The following is an 18,495-nucleotide window of genomic DNA, read 5'->3' on the forward strand; positions in this document are numbered from 1 at the left end:
TATACAATTTTGTGTCTAACGAAATAAACTTGAAAGATGAAAAAAAGTGTACTTGAACGTGAAATATACATGAATAAAAATCATACATCACTTGTATTTTTTTACCATATAATAATTAAAGTTTATTAAAAATCACAAGATTTTTGTAAACTTTATTTTTTGTTTAATGAGTTTCATTCATGAAGAAATAAATTAAAAAATTAAAGATTAGAGATTAGAATAATAAATAGTAGTGCAAGGATTTGGATATGAAATTGTTAGATGTATTACTCTATTTAGGTATAATCTTTAAGTGTCGAGATTTGACGTTTCGATCCAAGTTCCTCTAACCAAAATAATAATAAAATGTTTTTTTTATTTATTTATATCTTTTTAATTTTAATGCTTTTTGGACTAGTTTTTGAGATTAGAAAAAGTTAAACAGAGGATATAAATCAATCAAAATTTCAGCTTTTTTTTGACCTTTTATTATATACACTTAAATAAGGTGATGTTACACATAACTTTTCTAAATGTGATTAACATAATAAAACTCCCTGCATGTTACATGCTAATCCAAATTAAATCTAAAACATTGGCATATAGTATTTTCCTCTCATTTTTTAAATACCTGTTTTAAAGAAACCAAAACAAAAATACAACAGAACCTAATGTAATCCTCAAAAGATGTAATTATAAGAGATAAACAAATCTTGAGGAAACATTAAATCAGTATACAGATAAGGTCCAAGTACTCAAAATGATGTACTTGTCTCTGTCCCATATAATAGCGAGGAAATTCTACGACAGTATCAAAAGTAAATTTGTTGACAAACTGATTCCAAAGTAGAAGAAGGCCTTGTGACAAATCCTTTATTGAGATATGAGAAGTAAATTGTTAAACAACTCAAATGGTAAAAGCCAATCATCTTAGACATCCAGGATTTCTGTTCCAAGACAAGTATGATGGATCTCCGAGAGGTCTGCATATACAACAACATATAATGTCATTCTGTATTTGGCTCCATTGTCAAATTTTGCTTAAACAGTCCAACATAAACAAATTTTCAGAAAAAAACTTTAATCATCTAACAATAAGAAAAGAAAATATCAGTTTAGTTTTTGAATTACTACCCCTCTTCCAAATTAATTCTTAAACAAATGAAACTGTATAATAAATCCCTACGGCACAAGAAATAAAGCTATACCGTCCTTTTGAAAAAAAATTCAAATTAGTCTATTTAGTAAAATATATGATTAAATTGTTGATAATTCAACCGTGAGTCTAAATCTCACGTTAGATAGAAATGAGAAAGTAGAGTATTATACTAAGGTAAAAGATCCATTAATCCATTACTTTTGTTTTGGATAGAGAGTGATATCAATCTCTTGTATGGTTGAGCTCCAATTTCAATGGAGTTTGTATCAATATTGAATATTTTTATATTTTGATCCCCTGATTTTAAAAATAACCAATATAGTCCTTTTAATTCAATTACGTTAAATATTTTTGACATTTAAATATATTTTTGATTGTCATTTAAATTGTTTAACATTTTCTAACTTTAAAATGTGAGTCTAGTTAACAAGTTCAAAAAAATTGATTTTGTTGAATTAGAAAGACTATATTTATTTATTTTTAAAATTTAGAAACACAAATATATTAAAGTTTGACAAAGAAACAAATTTTAAATTGTCGTCCAAGTTTTAAGGACTAAAAACATATTTATGGGTAATAATTATATAATTACATTAGTTTAAGGACTGTTTGGAGAAGGGAGTGTTACTATACAGAGCAAATTACTGATTTCTTCCCATCATGAAGAAACAATCATGGTGTATTTTGTCAATGTTTTTACCCATAAAATTAATAGAACTATGAAGTAAAGGAGAGGAAAATATGTAGTAGTACTTCCTCACCTTGGTTGCATCACATATAGAAGTAGGAAACCCACAGCCAGTAACAAGGAAATCCCACCAATGAGAATATATGCCATCCCCAAGAAGTGGTTTCTTCCACCAACCCAAGCCGTGGTTGAAAGAACTATGCTCTTTCTGGCTCCAAACTCGTATGTATTATAATTGTTCTCTATTACAAGCATCACTTCTGCATTATCGTCTATGTCAGTCTCAATCTTTCCATATAGTTTTCTGAAAGTAGGTAGTGCTGCTGTTCTCATCCAAACAATCAGATCCTCTTGCTCACTCAGCTGGTACATGTCGCATGATGACAAAGATTCAATTCTCATAATGTCAAAAGTAGAAGAACTAAGACACTGTTTACTTTTTGTTTTATTTTTTCCCTTTTAATCTACAAGTTTACCATCAGTTATTAGTTGGTTTCCTGTTTTTGAATATCTGTTAAGGAAACATCAAAAACAACTTTTTCTTTTTGGTTTTCTTAGATTTGTATATCAATATTTGAAAACAGGAAACAAGTTGAGAATAAGGCAAAATAAACAAGCCTAATTTTTCCCACAAAAAATGAACATAAATACAAAGATACACTTACAGGTATGCTCTCATTAAGTTTAGCACCCCCTCTCAAACCTCCAGCTTGAAAATTCTTTGGATAAACATCAGACCCGAATTTCCCATCTTGGTCACTCTTCCATGCTATATTCTTTTTGTTAATCACCAATTCCTTATTGTTGCTTGAAAGTTTGTACGTGTCATTAAACATACTCCAAGCAATAAGGCCACAAGGAACAATTGGTTTATGACCCATTTCATTTGGTGTATAATCTTCGGGACTACACTTGCCAACATCATTCTCAGATGCTTTATTCCTTAGTTGTTTGTCATCTCTACTTTTAACGTATCTGAAAATATCATCCAAAATCCAAGTAAGGAGAACCATTCCAACATTCATCATAAATGAATTGTTTTTCTCTCATATATGAATGAGTTTTATACAACATGAGACTAAAGAAAGCACAAACAAAGGTCAGTGAAAACCAAGAAGTTCTCAAGAGAAACGTGTTTAATCCTGATATGCAGGATGATACAAAATCAGAAAAGAAAATATAAAGCTAAGCCATCTTTTGAGATTAAGTTATGTTGGATCTAAATTTAAGAACACGATTGAAGATGTCTCAGTCTAATGAAGAGGTCATTGTACTAAAATGGGTGCCAAGCCAAATGCATCGATGTAAAGCAATGAAGGGAAAAAGTCACTGGTTAACTGCGCATACCGGCGATGGTTTTGGTAAAAATTATCAAGCTGATAATAGACATAAACAGGGGCCGTCATTTTACTCTTAACCTGCAAAATTTGCAGAAATTTGTTTTACAAAAGTTTCTGCCTAAACTGCATATGATTCAAACAAGGAGAAATGAATTCCTCAAAGAAAAAAGTAGAAATTTATTTTCATTTAAATTGGTGATAAGCAATTGTACTCACTGTCAATTTCTTATTGCAAGTTTTGTTTGCCGTATCATCTTTAATGTATGCCACTGCGTCATTTTTGTGATTGGGTGGAAGACATTCTTCATCATATCGGAATGGAACTTCCACCACCTGTATCAAAAGATCTACTACTTCAACACACATTCAATTTGAGTACCAAAATTCTACTTGATACTATGTAATATACATGGAAACAATCTCTTACACTCTCAGATGCAAACAGTGAAGCAAGACCAACCGGAATGAAGATGAGTCCTATAACCGTAAATATTGAAATGGCCTGGAAAAAAAGAAGTGGACAAATTTTGAGACAAACACGGTTTCATACTATGATTCTGTTGTAAAACTATGGAAGTTATGTAGGAAGTTGTACCCAACTAGGTGTTAGAATTGGCTGCCAGGCATGCAGTTCTTGCTGTGAGAATCTAGAATCTATCACAAATACAAAAATTCATGAGTCACATGGCGAGATGAATGTTACAGAAAACACAAACTGAAAAACATAAAACAAAAGGGATATCTTATACCATTCAAAAAAAGAAATCAATAGAATTCCATTGAATGTCTAATCACCATTATACCATTTGATAGATCTATACAGGGAACACTGATTATATGACAGTACAATCAATCAACTATGATGGTACAAAATTTCATGTGGATAATGGGATTCAAACATTTTCCCAAAAGCTAAATGAACATTTTATCAAACACCCTTTAACCTGTTCAAAGCAAAACTTCCATTTTAAAACCATGCAATGATAAAAAACAATGTAAATACAAGAAAATGCCTCATTGTAGGGAAGGGCATCTCATAATGAGATTCACCAAAATTCTAAATTCTAAATAAAAAAAGTTTTAGGGAAAGAAGAAAAATTTACATTTGGGTTTTCTGGCACCCTTGGATTGTCCATCTGCGACGGCCACCGAAGTGGATGGAGGTTCTGCAGACATAGCCACGAAATTCACCGTGACTAAAACGACACATCAATTCAGGAAAATGTTATTGAAAACAACATGCAAAGTGGTGACATCTTTAATATTGATTTCTTTCTAGAGCATTTGGGAAAATAAAATAAAAAAAAACCAGTCTTAATTTTTCCTCCTTTGTCCATAATATTTAGGAAAAATGCTTTTTGTACCTACCTCTATGTTATGGTTGGATTTTTGAGGAAGATGGTGACAACTGTTTTAAAAACAAACCACAACTCATTTTGATTATATATTGTGCACCACTTTTTTTTAATTATTTTCTGGTATCACTTTATTCTAGAAATTGTGGTACTAAGTACAACGTTAATTCCTTGTTTTGGTGCAGGGTATGATATGAGTTGAAGTGTGCAACAACTAGTCATCAACGAATGTATGATCTCTCCTAATTGTCAAATTCTAAATACCATGCAACTAAATACTTACACTTATACCACGGATCTGCTTTTTATGTTTCTCAAACTTTGAACATGATTCACTCTCAAACCCATCTTATAACACTTATTTTTATTTGAATAAATTAATTATTTTTTTAAGACAAAATTTTATTTTTTAACATTTATTTTAAAAATACAATTTTAAAATTAAAATTTTAGAAAAATATTAAATTTAAATATTCAATTAATATTTAAGAATTTATTTTTTTAATATATGTATAAAGAAAACACGACTAGTTGTGACATTTTAATATCTTTCTTTTTTTTGGTAAGTTTTGAATTTTATTATTTTAATTATTTGAAAATTTTAAAAGTTATTGAATTTCAATTTTCTTCTCCAAATAGATTTATTTTACTCCATTTTTTTAATTCATTAAATAAATTAATTATCATCTTAAATCACCTCATCCAAACATAAAATTAGATAAAATCTAAAATTCTCTCCAATACTTTTCCCCATCCACAAGATTATAAATACTTAATAAATAAATCATATATATTAGAATCTTGTCTATTTATAATATTTTAATGAATATTTTTCTACTTTTAATGAATATATATATATATATATATATATATATATATATATATATATATATAATAAACATATGTTTTTATAATCATATTTTCTTTTCTCTATAAATTAAGTAAACACAAATTTTAATAAGAGATTGACAAAAGATAATTTAAATTATGTGCATGGTCATTTTAATTAAAAATGTTTCTATAAAAGAAAGAAATGACTGAGATTGATTATAAAAAGAAGAAGAATTAATGGCATTATACAATATTGGCTGAATTCTTGATTACCACAATATTTGCTTTGAATAAGTTTAGTTCTGAGTTGTTTCCTCATTTAGAATTTCATAGTGCATGAAATGTTTTTCATTTGTAGAAAATATTCATTAATTCTCATGGTTTGCTTCCTCGTATAGCATTTTCTTGCTTTGTTATCACGAATGGAACAACATGAATGAATAATCCTATCCCTCATAGAAGCATATATCTATAAATATAAACCCTAAAAACTACTAACCTCGGGGTGACGATACTTGACAAGGTTAACAAGGGATAATTCTAGTTCAACACCAACCCAAAAGGAAAACCTTTGAAGCCCTTTACCTTAGAAGCTTCTTCTCTTCTTCAAGTTTTATATGTAAAACAATATATATTAATTGGTTCCTCTTCAACCTAAAACCATCTCACTCACCAAAACTTCTCGAATTCATGGAAATTCCCAAGCACGCACATGCCAATAGGTCTTATGAAGATTTTGATCCTTTGTTTGTGTGGCGTAGAGAAGAGGGTCGTGACACCCTTGAAGTTCATCTTCCAGGCATGTTCCATTGCATTTCTCCAAATATCAATTTGCATGTTTTTTAATTGCTTCATCTCTTCATAAAAACCATTTTTGTTGAATCTTCATTTGACTAATATTCAACCTATGTTTAATTATGTTTTATCGCCTCAATTTATGTATATCCGATTTTAGTTTTTAAAATTTTAAAAGTAACAGTCAATCAAATTTAAAAACATCCATTTTTAGTGAAAGCACTATAATTTTAGAGAATCCAATCATTGTTTTTAAACCTCAAAGTATAATATTGAAGGATCTAGATCATATATTTTGACATTCATTTTACTTCAAATATCATGAACTGAAAAATATAATTAAGTGTTTATTTAATGTCATTTTAATTATTATTATAAAGGGTGGCTTTATATTTTTACTTTTTAAAAACTTCTTGCTAAAATAAATATATTTCATTTTTTTAATGTTTTTTATATAATCTGGTTATTTTAAAGATAAACAATTTTCAACCTTTTTAAATATAAATCCTAATAGCAATCTCTTAAAAAAGCAATAAAGGAAGGTCAACATACGTGTATAAGATTCGTGAAGATACAAAAATCACTCCATATTATAATAATTAAACGAATAAAGCGTATGAAATTAATAGAAATGCAAGTTTTACAAAATGTTATGATGTTCCGTAAGAACACGTTAGCAGAAAAAGTTGTTTTCAGGTTTCAAGAGAGACCAAATACGAATTCAGATAAACCATGTTGGTTTGCTGGTAATATCTGGGGAGCGTCCATCGGAAGGAAACAGATGGAAGCGTTTCAAGAAAGAGTTCGAAATCCCATCATACTGCAACGACGATGCAATCCATGGCAATATGATGCAGAGCATTCTTTCAGTGGTGATGCCAAAGAAAAGCTCTCAGATTCTTCAAGAGGAGCAAGAAATGAAGGAAGAGAAAAGGGGAAACAAGAGAAAAGGAGAGAATGAAATATCAGAAGAAAATGATATGAAAGATCATGCAGAGTACCATTTTGAAGAAGATGATGAGAGGGTTCCGCAGGAAACAACAAGAGATGTTGCCCTAAAGTTCATGCTTGTCATGGTTCTGATATTGGTTGCAGCAAGTTACATATCAGATGTAAGCAAAAGCCTCATGGCTCAAGCTGCTTCGTATTTTCACAACTAGAACCTCGCTGCTTCTGTAAATTTTATTCATGTCAATAAGGACAAATTTTATATAATAATTTACTTATAATTGTGTTTTTAGGAGTTCGAGTTTGGAATTTTGATTTTCAAATTAAAGTTTTTTTTTTCACTCTTCTAAAATACAAACTAATTTTTTTTTAGTTTCTAAACACTAAATTTAAGGATTAAAAGTAGTTTAATCTTGAAATACTCATATTTTTCTTTTACTTTTCAGAGATTAACAAAATTCTTTTTAAATTTGAGAATAAAAACTAGAATTACCCAAATGTAACCATAAATTGTAATTTACCATATTGAAAACTTTACTGTACGATTTGTTGTTAATTTACTTTTGGAATGCATATAGAATGATACAACTAAGACTAAATATATTTTTATATTTTGTCTGTATAATGTTACAACCCAAATGCAAGTTTAGTTTATTGTATGATAATAAAAAAACGCTACTATTAATAATTATTAATAAATTTTATTTAATTAATTTTTTATATTTAAATGATCAAAATAAAATTACTAGTGAAAGAAATATTAATTATGAAATAATAATTTAAAATTTGACTTTATATTTTTATTTTTTATTTAGATAGATATAATTAAAGTTATTTTATAAAAGATTAATTTTTAAAACTTATATTTTAGTGCAATTCATTTAAATTTAATTTTTAAAAAGATTAAAATAATTTTTATTAATATTTTATTAAGTAATTTGATTTAAATATACTTAAAATCTATTATTTTTATTTGAATTTATATTTTAAAGATTTGTTTTAAAATAATTTTATTAAAAATTATAACAAATATATAAAAATATTTGTGAGTATTGATGAATACTGTGTGTATGATACTCAATAAGTAATAGGGCAGCAGAGGAAGCAAATACTTTTAGATGGAACTGTTAACGGATAACTGACCCGTCTCTCTGATTGTATCAAACATATATGACAAAAATTATAATTTATACTGAAAGATCAACTCTTTTTTAAAAGAATAACTATTCAAATTAACTTCGTCAATTTAACTAACTTTATGAAACAATTGACGTAACTTGTGATACGTTTTACCTTGTATAAGTCATGAATGATGATGTTGTGGGCAACTTTTCGAATTCACCAACTTGGAAAAAGTTTGAATTCTTTTTAGATCATGCAACTTTGGTTAAATTTTGTTTTTGTACGTCAAAGCATTTCAAAATAAGGAAGAGTCCAATTTATAGAAGTCCAGATTTCTCCATCTCAACCCGATTACATTAGGGTTAAAAATATGTTTTTAATCTTAAGTGATTTTATTTTTAAGTCTTTCTTTCAAAATAAGGTATTTTTTAGTCCTTCTTTTTTAGAAAAACATAATTTTCCGTCCTAAAAAACCAACAATGTTAAAAAGAAGTTGAGTTAGCTCACGGTAGAGTGTCACGTCATCTTTTTTCTAACACTGAGTTAATTTGACCATTACCGTTCGGTCACCACCAATATCATTCGATCATTCAGTCACTAAGAGTTTTATGTTCCGAAACAGTTCTATAGTCATGAGAAAAGAAATTATTTATATTTGGAAGTTTTTTGATAAAGGAAATAGGTTGGTTTTTTTCTCGTACTAACAAGGTACCTTAACCTTCTCATTTGGAATATGTAAAATTTATGATTAAAAACTCCGCAAACAACTGAGAGGGAATAGAGTAATCATTAGATCAAAGATGGGTATTTCAAGGTACAAGTATACCTACTGATAGTAAAGAATTTCCAGAAAATATTGAATGAAACATGAGTAAGTTTTGAAGTTTCATCATGTTCGAAACCAAATATCTGTAAGAGAAAAAAAAAATTGATGTTACTGAAGATTTAGATCTATCAAACTCAAGAACATGATGTATCTTCCATTTGGATCATACTAAACCGTACTCATCTTTTATAGTGCCGAGCCATATTACTTCCGGAATTAACAAGTAACTAACGGGAATCTTGTAAGCAAAGAAAGAAAAGAAAAGAAGGAAAGGAGACCCAAAAAGAGAAATTCTCAGTAATTTGAAAAGGCAGTGTTAAAAAACAAGGAACTCATTATGAAACATGGAAGGAAGAGGTTTAGTAAAACAGATAAGTGCCTAAAACTGTTTGATGAAATATCTCGGTGAAAATTGAACGTGAAAACAGTGGTATAATAAATGATTAAATTTAACAAAGTAAAACTATTTTGAATGGAAAGAAGTAAACATGACATACACATCGATTTGGCGAAGCGCAGGAATCAAAAATCAATAAATAAAAGTAATGAAAACGAAAAAACAGTATGAGCTGCGTCAGTTATCACAGTGAAATGGAATTCCAAAATGAATATATTAAAATTGGAGTACAATGACTACAATAAATTAGAAACAAAAATTGAAAGTAATATTGGCCAATTGAAATCATAAAAGCAAACTAAAACTGGTGCAGAACTAAATTTTGAAAACTGGAATAACCATCAAAGCAGTAAAACCTAATTACTAAAACTGGCAAAGCTGTCAAATGAGTGCAGAATTGAAACCAAACTTCTGTTTCGATCATCTATCTAAAGCTAAAGTATGTATCACTTTGAAATTTTGATGCGCAAAACTAAAAATTGCTTCAATCAGAAACAGTGACGGAAAGCTAAAAATGCAAGGCCAATATACAGAGTTAACTATGTGAAATTTGCATAAATCTGAAATGTAAAATTGTAGATGAGTTTAAAGCAATAGACAAAGTAAAAGCATGATGAAATTGCATTGTAAAGAAACTAAAACAGCATTCAAAGATGAAGAACAGATTTAGGACTTAATTTCAATAGCAAAAGCAGTAAAGAAATTGAATCAATCCAAACAAAGAAAGTAAAAGAGATTAGAGAAGAATACAAATCTGAAATTGCAAACGAAATTTGGAGCCAATGGACAGAAAATAAACTGTCCAGAACTTGAAAGAAAATGAAAACTAAAGCTGCTTCTCCCTCTAAAACTAAACTACCTACCTAATACTAATTGTGACAAAAAAAAACGTTAAAACTGTCCAGAAAATAAGAGTTATAAAAAAATCAATCATTACACTTCGTTCGACTTAACTACCACTAACTAATCCTACAAGTAATTAAATAATGAAAGATATATGGCTTCAGTTAGGTGCAACACTATCCTATAGAAAAAACATATTTTGGCTCTCACGAACATGAATGGGGAATATGAAACGGTTAGAAATAAAAAGCCATGAAGATTTTAGACACAGGGAGTGACATCACCATTTTGGTCTAGAAAGACAATAAAATCATTTATTTGAAACCCTGTAATAATAATTTAAACAAATTCCATAATAAAAATGCAATGTCAAAGAAAACAGAAGCTCTATAGCAATCAAAATGCAGGGTACACAATAAAAAATAAAAAAATATCAATTCCACATCCAGTATGCAGCATGTGAGGAATAAGTTGAAGAAAGGTAAGACTCCTCTAATAAATGAGATTTCACCTTCTACTATTACAACAAGCCTCTAGAGATCATTTCACGAAGAAATGCCTCTGCCTTATCAGTGCCATCCTTTCCCAAGAGAGCAGTAATCATTATTTCAAAAGCTACTGCATCAGGCAAGCAACCATTGTCTTCCATTTTGGACCATAAGGTCAATGCCTCATCAAGCAAACCCTTTTTACAAAGACCACTTATCATAGTACTATAACTACATACATCTAAAGGGTAGCCTTTAATTGAAAGATCTTGAAAGATCTCTGGTGCCTTCTCAAGTCTTCCCCCTCTGCAGATTCCATTAATAAGTATGTTCCATGTGTACATATCCGGTTGAATTCCCTTTTCCATCATTGTCTTGAATAATTCAAATGCCTTGTCTAGATGATAGTTTTTGCATAAAGCATCTAACAAACAATTGTAAGTGATTGTATCCGATGGTTGATTTCTATCATGCATCTCATCAATAAGATTCCAAACATAAGCTATTTTCCCAGATTTGCAAAAACCATTTATAAGACTATTGTAAGTTACTTTATTAGGAACCACATCCCTCTTGCGCATTTCCTGAAAGAGTTTTATGGCCTAATCCAACCTATCGTTCCTTATGAGTCCATTTATCATGATAGTGTAGCTGGATACACTTGGACTCACTCCTATCCGGATCATTGCATTAAATACTTGTTTCACATTCTTCATTTCATTAACTAAGCAATACTCATCCATTAAAGCAATAAGCTAAAATAATTAGGTTTCACGTTAAGCTTTTATCATCACACCCAACACATTCTTTGCTTCTCTTAGCTTTCCTTGCTTACATAATGCATCCATCAATATACTATAGGTATAAACATTTGGCTTGATACCATTGGATAGCATTTCATTTATGAAATGAAACGAAACGCTTGTTCTATCTGATTCACAAAGCAAAAGCCATAAACTAGAGCAGTATAGGTAACAACATTACGAGAGATTTCTTTGACAACCATTTCAGAATACATATTATAAGCTTCTTTTGTATGTTTATCTTTGAATAGGCGGTTAATAATTGTACTGTACATTACCGTTGATAGACCTTCAATCCTTCTGAGCAATTTGATGGCAGCTTTAGTTTCTCCTATTTTGTACAATCCATTGATCAGAGTCCCGTAGGTAAACTAGTTGAGCGGAAATCCTAATGCTACTACTTTGTCGTGAAAGCTTAGTGCTTTCTTGATCTCACCCTTATCACAGAAAGATCTGATCAGTGTAGTTAATGTTATGGCATCTGGGTGATAACCCCGTTTGAGAATCTTGGCAAATACAGAGAAAGCTAAGGCCAATTGGTCTAAGTGACAGAAACAATTGATGGATATGGTGAGAATAACAAGGCCAGGGCGAATTCCCTTAAGCTCCATTTGCTTAATGAGAGAAATAGCAGTAGGGTAGCGCTTCATCTTCACAAGAAATCCCAAAATATTTCCCTTAAGCAAGCCATTGAATTGTGAGATAGCTTCGTGGTGTAAGGAGGTTTGGGAGTGAGAGTGAGAACGAAAGGGGAAGTGGGGATTGGAAGAAAAGGAGAAAACTTGGGAAGGAAAGGAAGAGAAGAAAACCTCTAACTTATTGGGAGCCACATCTTTGCTGGAAACGTTGCTGCAAATCCTAAACAACAGAATGAAAATTTTAGGTTTTCATTTTGGAAAGCACATCTTAAATTTGAAGTTTTGAGGTTTTCGTCATTTCAAAAAGCTTAACTTGTATTTAGGAAATTTTATAATTTTTAAAACATTTAAATATATTTATTTAAATTAATCTTATTCTCTAAAGTTTTTAATTTGTATAAGATAATTCAAAGTTTAATTTTATTTGGATAAAAAAAATTAATTACCATTAAATTAAGAAAACTATTTAAATAAATTATTATTTAAAAAATTTCAAAGATATATTCATATTTTTTGGAAGTGGAATTTATTGATAATAATTTTTAGTCAAAGATTTTTTTCATTATGTCTAATTTTTCTCAATTTTGTTAAATAATAATATTTTCTAAGTTATAAAATGCTAAGTTAGATTAGATTTAAAGAAAACGGGTCATACCCATGGAGAATTGAATTAAGGTTTAATAATTCGTCAGGTTTTTCTTTTTTTTTAGAATATCAAAGAGGTCTGTTACTTATTTTTTATTTCAAGTCTTAATTTTTGTAAAAATTGGTACGATTAGAGCCCTACCGTTAAATTGGACCAAAGATGTTAGACTGGCATATACGTGACATCTAATGTTAATGTTAAATGACATAGAGTTTGTTATTTATTTTAGGTAATTCTGACGTGTATTTTTCCTTTTCTTAATTTAAAGAATTTGGCAAAAGTGAATTAACCGAATAGTTTTTTCGAATTATGAATTGGGAAAAGAAACTCAGAGTTTAGGGTTCATAAAAATTGGGAATTCATTTTGGGAAATTAGAGTTTATTCGTACTTCACATGGACAGAACTTAGGGATTTGACTTCTTTTGCTGGAATTGCTTTTTGGGAATTTGGGGTTCATAAACTCAAAGTTCCTTTTGAAAGTCAAAGTTCTTTTTTTGAATTAGGGTTCATTGGCAAAAAATTGGGAATCAATTAAAGAAACATGTAAAAGCTTTTGTTCAATCACATAACAGAGAAGAAACACCCAAAATCCCTTATTGCGAAAATCAGATTCACAAGCAAAAATCCAAATCGAAAATGAAAATCCCAAATCACAATCTCACAGAAAAACCCAAGCCCAAACGTAGGAACCCCAACCCTAAATTGTGAAACCAAATCTATAGAGAAGAATAAAGAACACAAGAAACAAAACCCTAAAATTCTCAAAACAAAACCCTAATCTGAAACGCGAAACAAAAACTGCAGCTCATTCCGTTGTCATTGCAGTTTGCTTCGAAAAGGGAGCTCCTACGATCTCCACTACCAGAAGAATGCCAACGAAACGAGCTCCTCGCATCATTGAGACATCGGAAACGAAACCCTCCCTGTAGGAATAACCTGATCCATCATGAACAAGTTAGAAGTGGATGTTAGAAACAAAGAAGACAATCATGGAATGTTCTCCCCATCAAAAGTCGTGTTGAAGATTTCGACAACCCACTTTGGTTAAAGTACTACAAAAAGCATGCCTGATTTGACATGTTGACTTTAACCTATTGTTGCTACCTATGAAAAAGACAACGAAGATCGAAAGATTGAAGACAACCATTGTCTAAGGATCTTTTCCCATGAAGCTTATAAATAGAAGATCCCTTAGAAAGAAGATCAAGAAGGATAAGCATACAAATAACGAAAAGATCATTTAAAAAAGCAAAAATCACACTCGTGCAAGAACAAAAACTCTGAGAATACACTCTCAGGCTTTATAGAGTCATAAGCTTACATATGTAAGAAGAGAAAAAATCCTACAACATTTATTAGACTGAGTTGTATTGTAAACACATCCTATTTGCGAGAGTTATAAGACTTATAAACAATCTAATTGATTGTACATTCTGAAGAGAATTCAAACACTTAGTGGTTAGCTTAGTTGAGTTAAACACCTGTTAAACATTTATATATGGAAAACCATGAGTGGGTAAACTCAAACTAGTCAGCGTAACAGGTGTTACCAGGATTGACTAGGGAACTAGTAGTGGTTTAGAATACTTGAACTAGTCAGCATAACAAGTGTTACCGGGATTGACTAAGGATGCTAAAAGTGGTGTTAATACTCAATTCTAGTCAACGTAACAAGTGTTACTAGGATTGACTAGGGTTGCCAAGAGTGATGTTTAATACTCATTTCTAGTCAGCGTAACAGGTGTTACCAAGATTGACTAAGGTTGCCAAGAATGATATATAATATACTCAGTTCTAGTCAGCATAACAGGTGTTACCAAGATTGACTAGTGTAACCAAGACTCGTGCTAATACTTAGTTGTAATCTTGTTGAGATTATAGTGGAACCCTCTAAAAGGTTTTAAAGAAAATCTGGACGTAGCTCAATTGAATGAACCAGTATAAAATAATTATGTGTTTATTATTTTAGCTTTACAAAACACCTTATTTATAAATACTACAATTGCTTACAAAGTTAACCATTGATAAATGCTATTGTCATTAGACGTTATTTTCCTAGGAGTCTTTCTTAAACACTACAGTAGTTTTGCTAAATACTTGAAAAACACTGTATATTTAACGTTGTGGTTGAAACAATGCCGTATAAATCAAACGTCTAACAACTTGTGTAGACCGTTTAACCGTCACCAAGGTTGTTAAACGCCCATCTGTGAAAAAAGTTTTTCCATAACACTATTGAACCCTCTCTTCTAATGTTTTCTTATAATTTCAAACAACACTAACAATTTTATGTCTCTTATCGATTCACCCATCGGTCACCTTCAAACTCATTAGCCTAACACCGTTGACAACCATGTGAACTCATAGATAGTAAATAATTTTCTTATTAAATTTCAAATAGAAAACTAAGGTTATCTGAATGCAACAACAATATCAAATCAAACAAAATAAATTGATATATTTAACCATATAATTAACCAATTTTTAAATAAATAAATAAATAATTTCAACATATCTAACATATAAATAAATAAATAAATAATTTCAACATATTAGAAAAAAGTAAGCTCACATTAAACATTTTTAAGTTAATAATAGGAAACTAAAAGTGTGAAACACGAGCAACAATTGAGGAGATGCAACCCTATACGCGTTTTGAAAAGCTACACCTTCCCACCACCATGTAGTACAATGTTCGCAGTGGAGGAGGAGAAGAAAACACAAATTACTGTAATAATAAAATAGAGTAGGAACTTGACACCTTTATAATATTTCTAAAAATTATCCCTAAATAGAACTTTAGACTTCGATTTTTTTATAAAAGCAAATCTATTTTTATAGGTTTCAGTTTTAGAAAAAACAAAGCCTAAAATTTGTCACTCAAATAAAATATTTTCAATATAATGATATTTTTTAAATTATTAAGTATCTTTAAACACCGTTTCTTATACAATTGAAGCCTATTCATCTAAAGGCTTCAATTTTTCAAAGAATTGAAGCTTAAAACATTTGCAATAATTTTAAAAATGTTATTGTATTTTTATAAATTTTGTTTACATAAAGTCAAATGGACTTTTTCATTGGAATGTTTAATCTTTATAGCCAACTTAGCTTCAAATATATTTCGCATTTGAATTGCCCATGTTGCATAAATTTCTCTATTATATCCAATTCATATAGACTATAACATTATATTTTACAATTCGTTGTATTATAATTTTGCCCTATAACATTGTTTATCGAAAAGTTCATTCAAACGATTCAAACATTATAATTTATATGAATATTTAAATAGCCTTAAATTTGAATTTGAATTATATCTGTAATATTTAACCTGTTCAAATTTATTGATCTTTGGAAGGAAGGAAATAGGAAATACAAACAAACACAACGAAAAAGGCACGGTCTCACGGAAGTATGTCTCCTCAGTCAACGCATCCCCAATTCTATATTCTCCTCTCTTTTTTTTTTTGTTATATATATAGAGAGAGATATGGTATTAAAAATAAATTTTTTTATTAATAATAATAAAAACTAGAAATATATTTCCTTTTACTTAAATAACTTTATTTTTCATGTATTTATCTTCAACCAAACGTCTCCACTTTCACCATTCATCACATGTTTCTTTTTAACTAAATAACCTTAATTTTTACTTATTTTTTTAGTCTTTTTTTTATCTCGCTCCATTTCTTTTGTCACTCAACAGAGCATGAGTAACGAATTTAACCTTAAAAAGTGTAAAATAAAAGTGAAATTTACACAATTAATAGGTGAAATAGAGTAAAAAAAAACAAAGACTTTTCTCTCCAATTACTTCAATCGAGAGTGAAAAAAATAAAGTAATTGCAATCTAGAGATACAGTGGATTTTATTTTAATTTAAGGGAGAGAAAAAAAATCAATAATGTAAAGTAGACTTAAAACATTTAGTTCACAAATTAAAGTTTTAGCAAAATAGCACAATACTAAATATTTGCAGTACTATGTGTTATTAACGAAATACATTAGAAATCATAATTAGCAGAAATAATTACGATTTACTTATGAATATAAGAGGTAATTAATAGGAATGGGTAACGAAGCATGCATCGTGTTTTCCACAAACACTTATCTTGCAGTCCAAATCAAATCAGACATATTATTGAGACGAGCTTATAGCAAAAACAACATAAAACGAATGATGATAATGCATCCAGCAAGGAAATAAAAGTTTTTGCTCAATGGTAGGTGCGTTGATCTCAGGCAAGGATTGCTGCTCCGGCAACGATGAGGGCCCCAGCAGAGAGAGAAGCGACGAGAGAAGGAGCGGAGGAAGTGGGAGCCGGTGTCGGAGCTGCAGACTCGACGTTGATGACGAGCTTCATTTGATGATTGCTGCAGTGGTTGCCTTTGCCGCAAATGTACCACTTCCTCCCTTCTGATTTCAGCGTGATGGCGTCCTTTCCGCTTGAGAGTACATCGTTCGCTGCCGTGGAACTGCAATCGTGGAACTCTGTTTGGCTCACTTTCACCACGTTGTGCTTCGAGTTCTCATAGTTGAACACTGCCATAAGAGCATCTTCATCTTAGCAAAGGAACTCCAAACACGTATAATAACAGTATTCATGTGAAGAACCATTGTTTTTTCTTTTATGTTTAATAAAACGGTAAAAAAGATAAAGCTTTTATAAGAGCATTAATTCATGCAAATCATAGTGATAACTTCGAGAAGTATATGTAAAGTGGGAAGCAAAATTAACTGAGAAGAAATAGCTAGGGTTTTTCGGAACATACAAAGGTTGTCACCGACACGGAAAACCTTGTCTTGTGCCCAAACTGTGTAGTTAAAATCAAGAGTCCAACCCTTGTCATCACCCACAACAAAATCAGTAGCCAAAGCAACCGAGGAAAGCAGAACCATGGAGATGGCAAAGAAGGCAAGACTAGCTGAAGAAGAAGCCATTTGATTATTGAACTATAAGGAGTTAGAGTAAATAGGGGAAGAACTAACAAATGTTTTCTATGCAAATGTTATTGCTTAGATGAATTGTTAGGTCACACCGATTTGAAAATGAATGACGATTAGATATATAGGAGTTCTAATATTGATTTTATCGACATTCTTTGCCGGCTTTTACCCTCTGAGTTGTATTTACTCTTCCAAATACTTTTCTTGGACTTAATCTAATTAGACATTGTAAATTATATATCTATCTCCCTTTTAGACTTAATATACATAAATTAAGAAATCTTTACTATGTAAAATGTTGGCGCATATTCTAACTCAAGAATATGCATATTTTTATGCTTTGCATCTCGAGCGATGAATATTATTAGGAAACTAATACTTTTACATATAATAAATTTTTACACTTTGATATTTTCCTTCATCATCTTTTACTTTTTATTTCTTTACAAATATAAAATCTTAATTTTTTTTATGATTATTTTACCCATCAATATCAAATGAATGTTTTTTTTCTCAAAGAATTTTTTTTCATATTGTTAGATACTAATATATTTGAGAAAAAAATATTAGTTAATTTGACATTAAAACATCAATTGTTTTACAATAAATAAACGTCTAAAATTATGATAAAATGTAAACAAATTATATTGTTTTTTTCTAATAAATAAAAGAAATAGTGTTAAAAA

The 18,495-nt window shown here is 30.0% G+C and overlaps 4 protein-coding genes and 1 pseudogene across 4 annotated transcripts; 1 reads left to right on the top strand and 4 right to left on the bottom strand.

The window, feature by feature from the left end:
• Positions 1 to 648: 648 nt before the first annotated feature.
• LOC124834849 (ALA-interacting subunit 3-like) lies at positions 649 to 4,507 on the bottom strand. The gene is made up of 8 exons (XM_047309650.2): positions 4,270 to 4,507; positions 3,762 to 3,820; positions 3,594 to 3,668; positions 3,383 to 3,499; positions 3,174 to 3,244; positions 2,492 to 2,801; positions 1,900 to 2,189; positions 649 to 962 (listed from the first exon to the last, which is right to left on the bottom strand). The coding sequence occupies exons 1-8, from the start codon at positions 4,340 to 4,342 to the stop codon at positions 905 to 907; spliced, it is 1,053 nt and encodes a 350-aa protein (XP_047165606.1). The 5' UTR covers positions 4,343 to 4,507; the 3' UTR covers positions 649 to 904.
• A 1,360-nt stretch (positions 4,508 to 5,867) lies between these two features.
• On the top strand, positions 5,868 to 7,390 carry LOC124834857 (18.1 kDa class I heat shock protein-like). Its single transcript, XM_047309663.2, has 2 exons — positions 5,868 to 6,151; positions 6,844 to 7,390. The coding sequence occupies exons 1-2, from the start codon at positions 6,043 to 6,045 to the stop codon at positions 7,305 to 7,307; spliced, it is 573 nt and encodes a 190-aa protein (XP_047165619.1). The 5' UTR covers positions 5,868 to 6,042; the 3' UTR covers positions 7,308 to 7,390.
• A 3,262-nt stretch (positions 7,391 to 10,652) lies between these two features.
• On the bottom strand, positions 10,653 to 12,436 carry LOC124834851 (uncharacterized). Its single transcript, XM_047309654.2, has one exon. The coding sequence runs from the start codon at positions 11,350 to 11,352 to the stop codon at positions 10,804 to 10,806; it is 549 nt and encodes a 182-aa protein (XP_047165610.1). The 5' UTR covers positions 11,353 to 12,436; the 3' UTR covers positions 10,653 to 10,803.
• LOC148197874 (uncharacterized) lies at positions 11,548 to 12,461 on the bottom strand (annotated as a pseudogene).
• Positions 12,462 to 17,099: 4,638 nt separating this feature from the next.
• Positions 17,100 to 17,803, bottom strand: LOC124834848 (blue copper protein 1a-like). The gene is made up of 2 exons (XM_047309649.2): positions 17,635 to 17,803; positions 17,100 to 17,404 (listed from the first exon to the last, which is right to left on the bottom strand). Exons 1-2 carry the CDS (start codon positions 17,801 to 17,803, stop codon positions 17,100 to 17,102), a joined length of 474 nt encoding a protein of 157 aa, XP_047165605.2.
• Between the last annotated feature and the right edge of the window lie 692 nt (positions 17,804 to 18,495).

This window comes from Vigna umbellata, chromosome 5 (genome assembly GCF_029865625.1).
Source record: "Vigna umbellata cultivar VRB3 chromosome 5, Vumbellata_1.0, whole genome shotgun sequence".
NCBI classification, from domain to species: Eukaryota; Viridiplantae; Streptophyta; class Magnoliopsida; order Fabales; family Fabaceae; genus Vigna; species Vigna umbellata.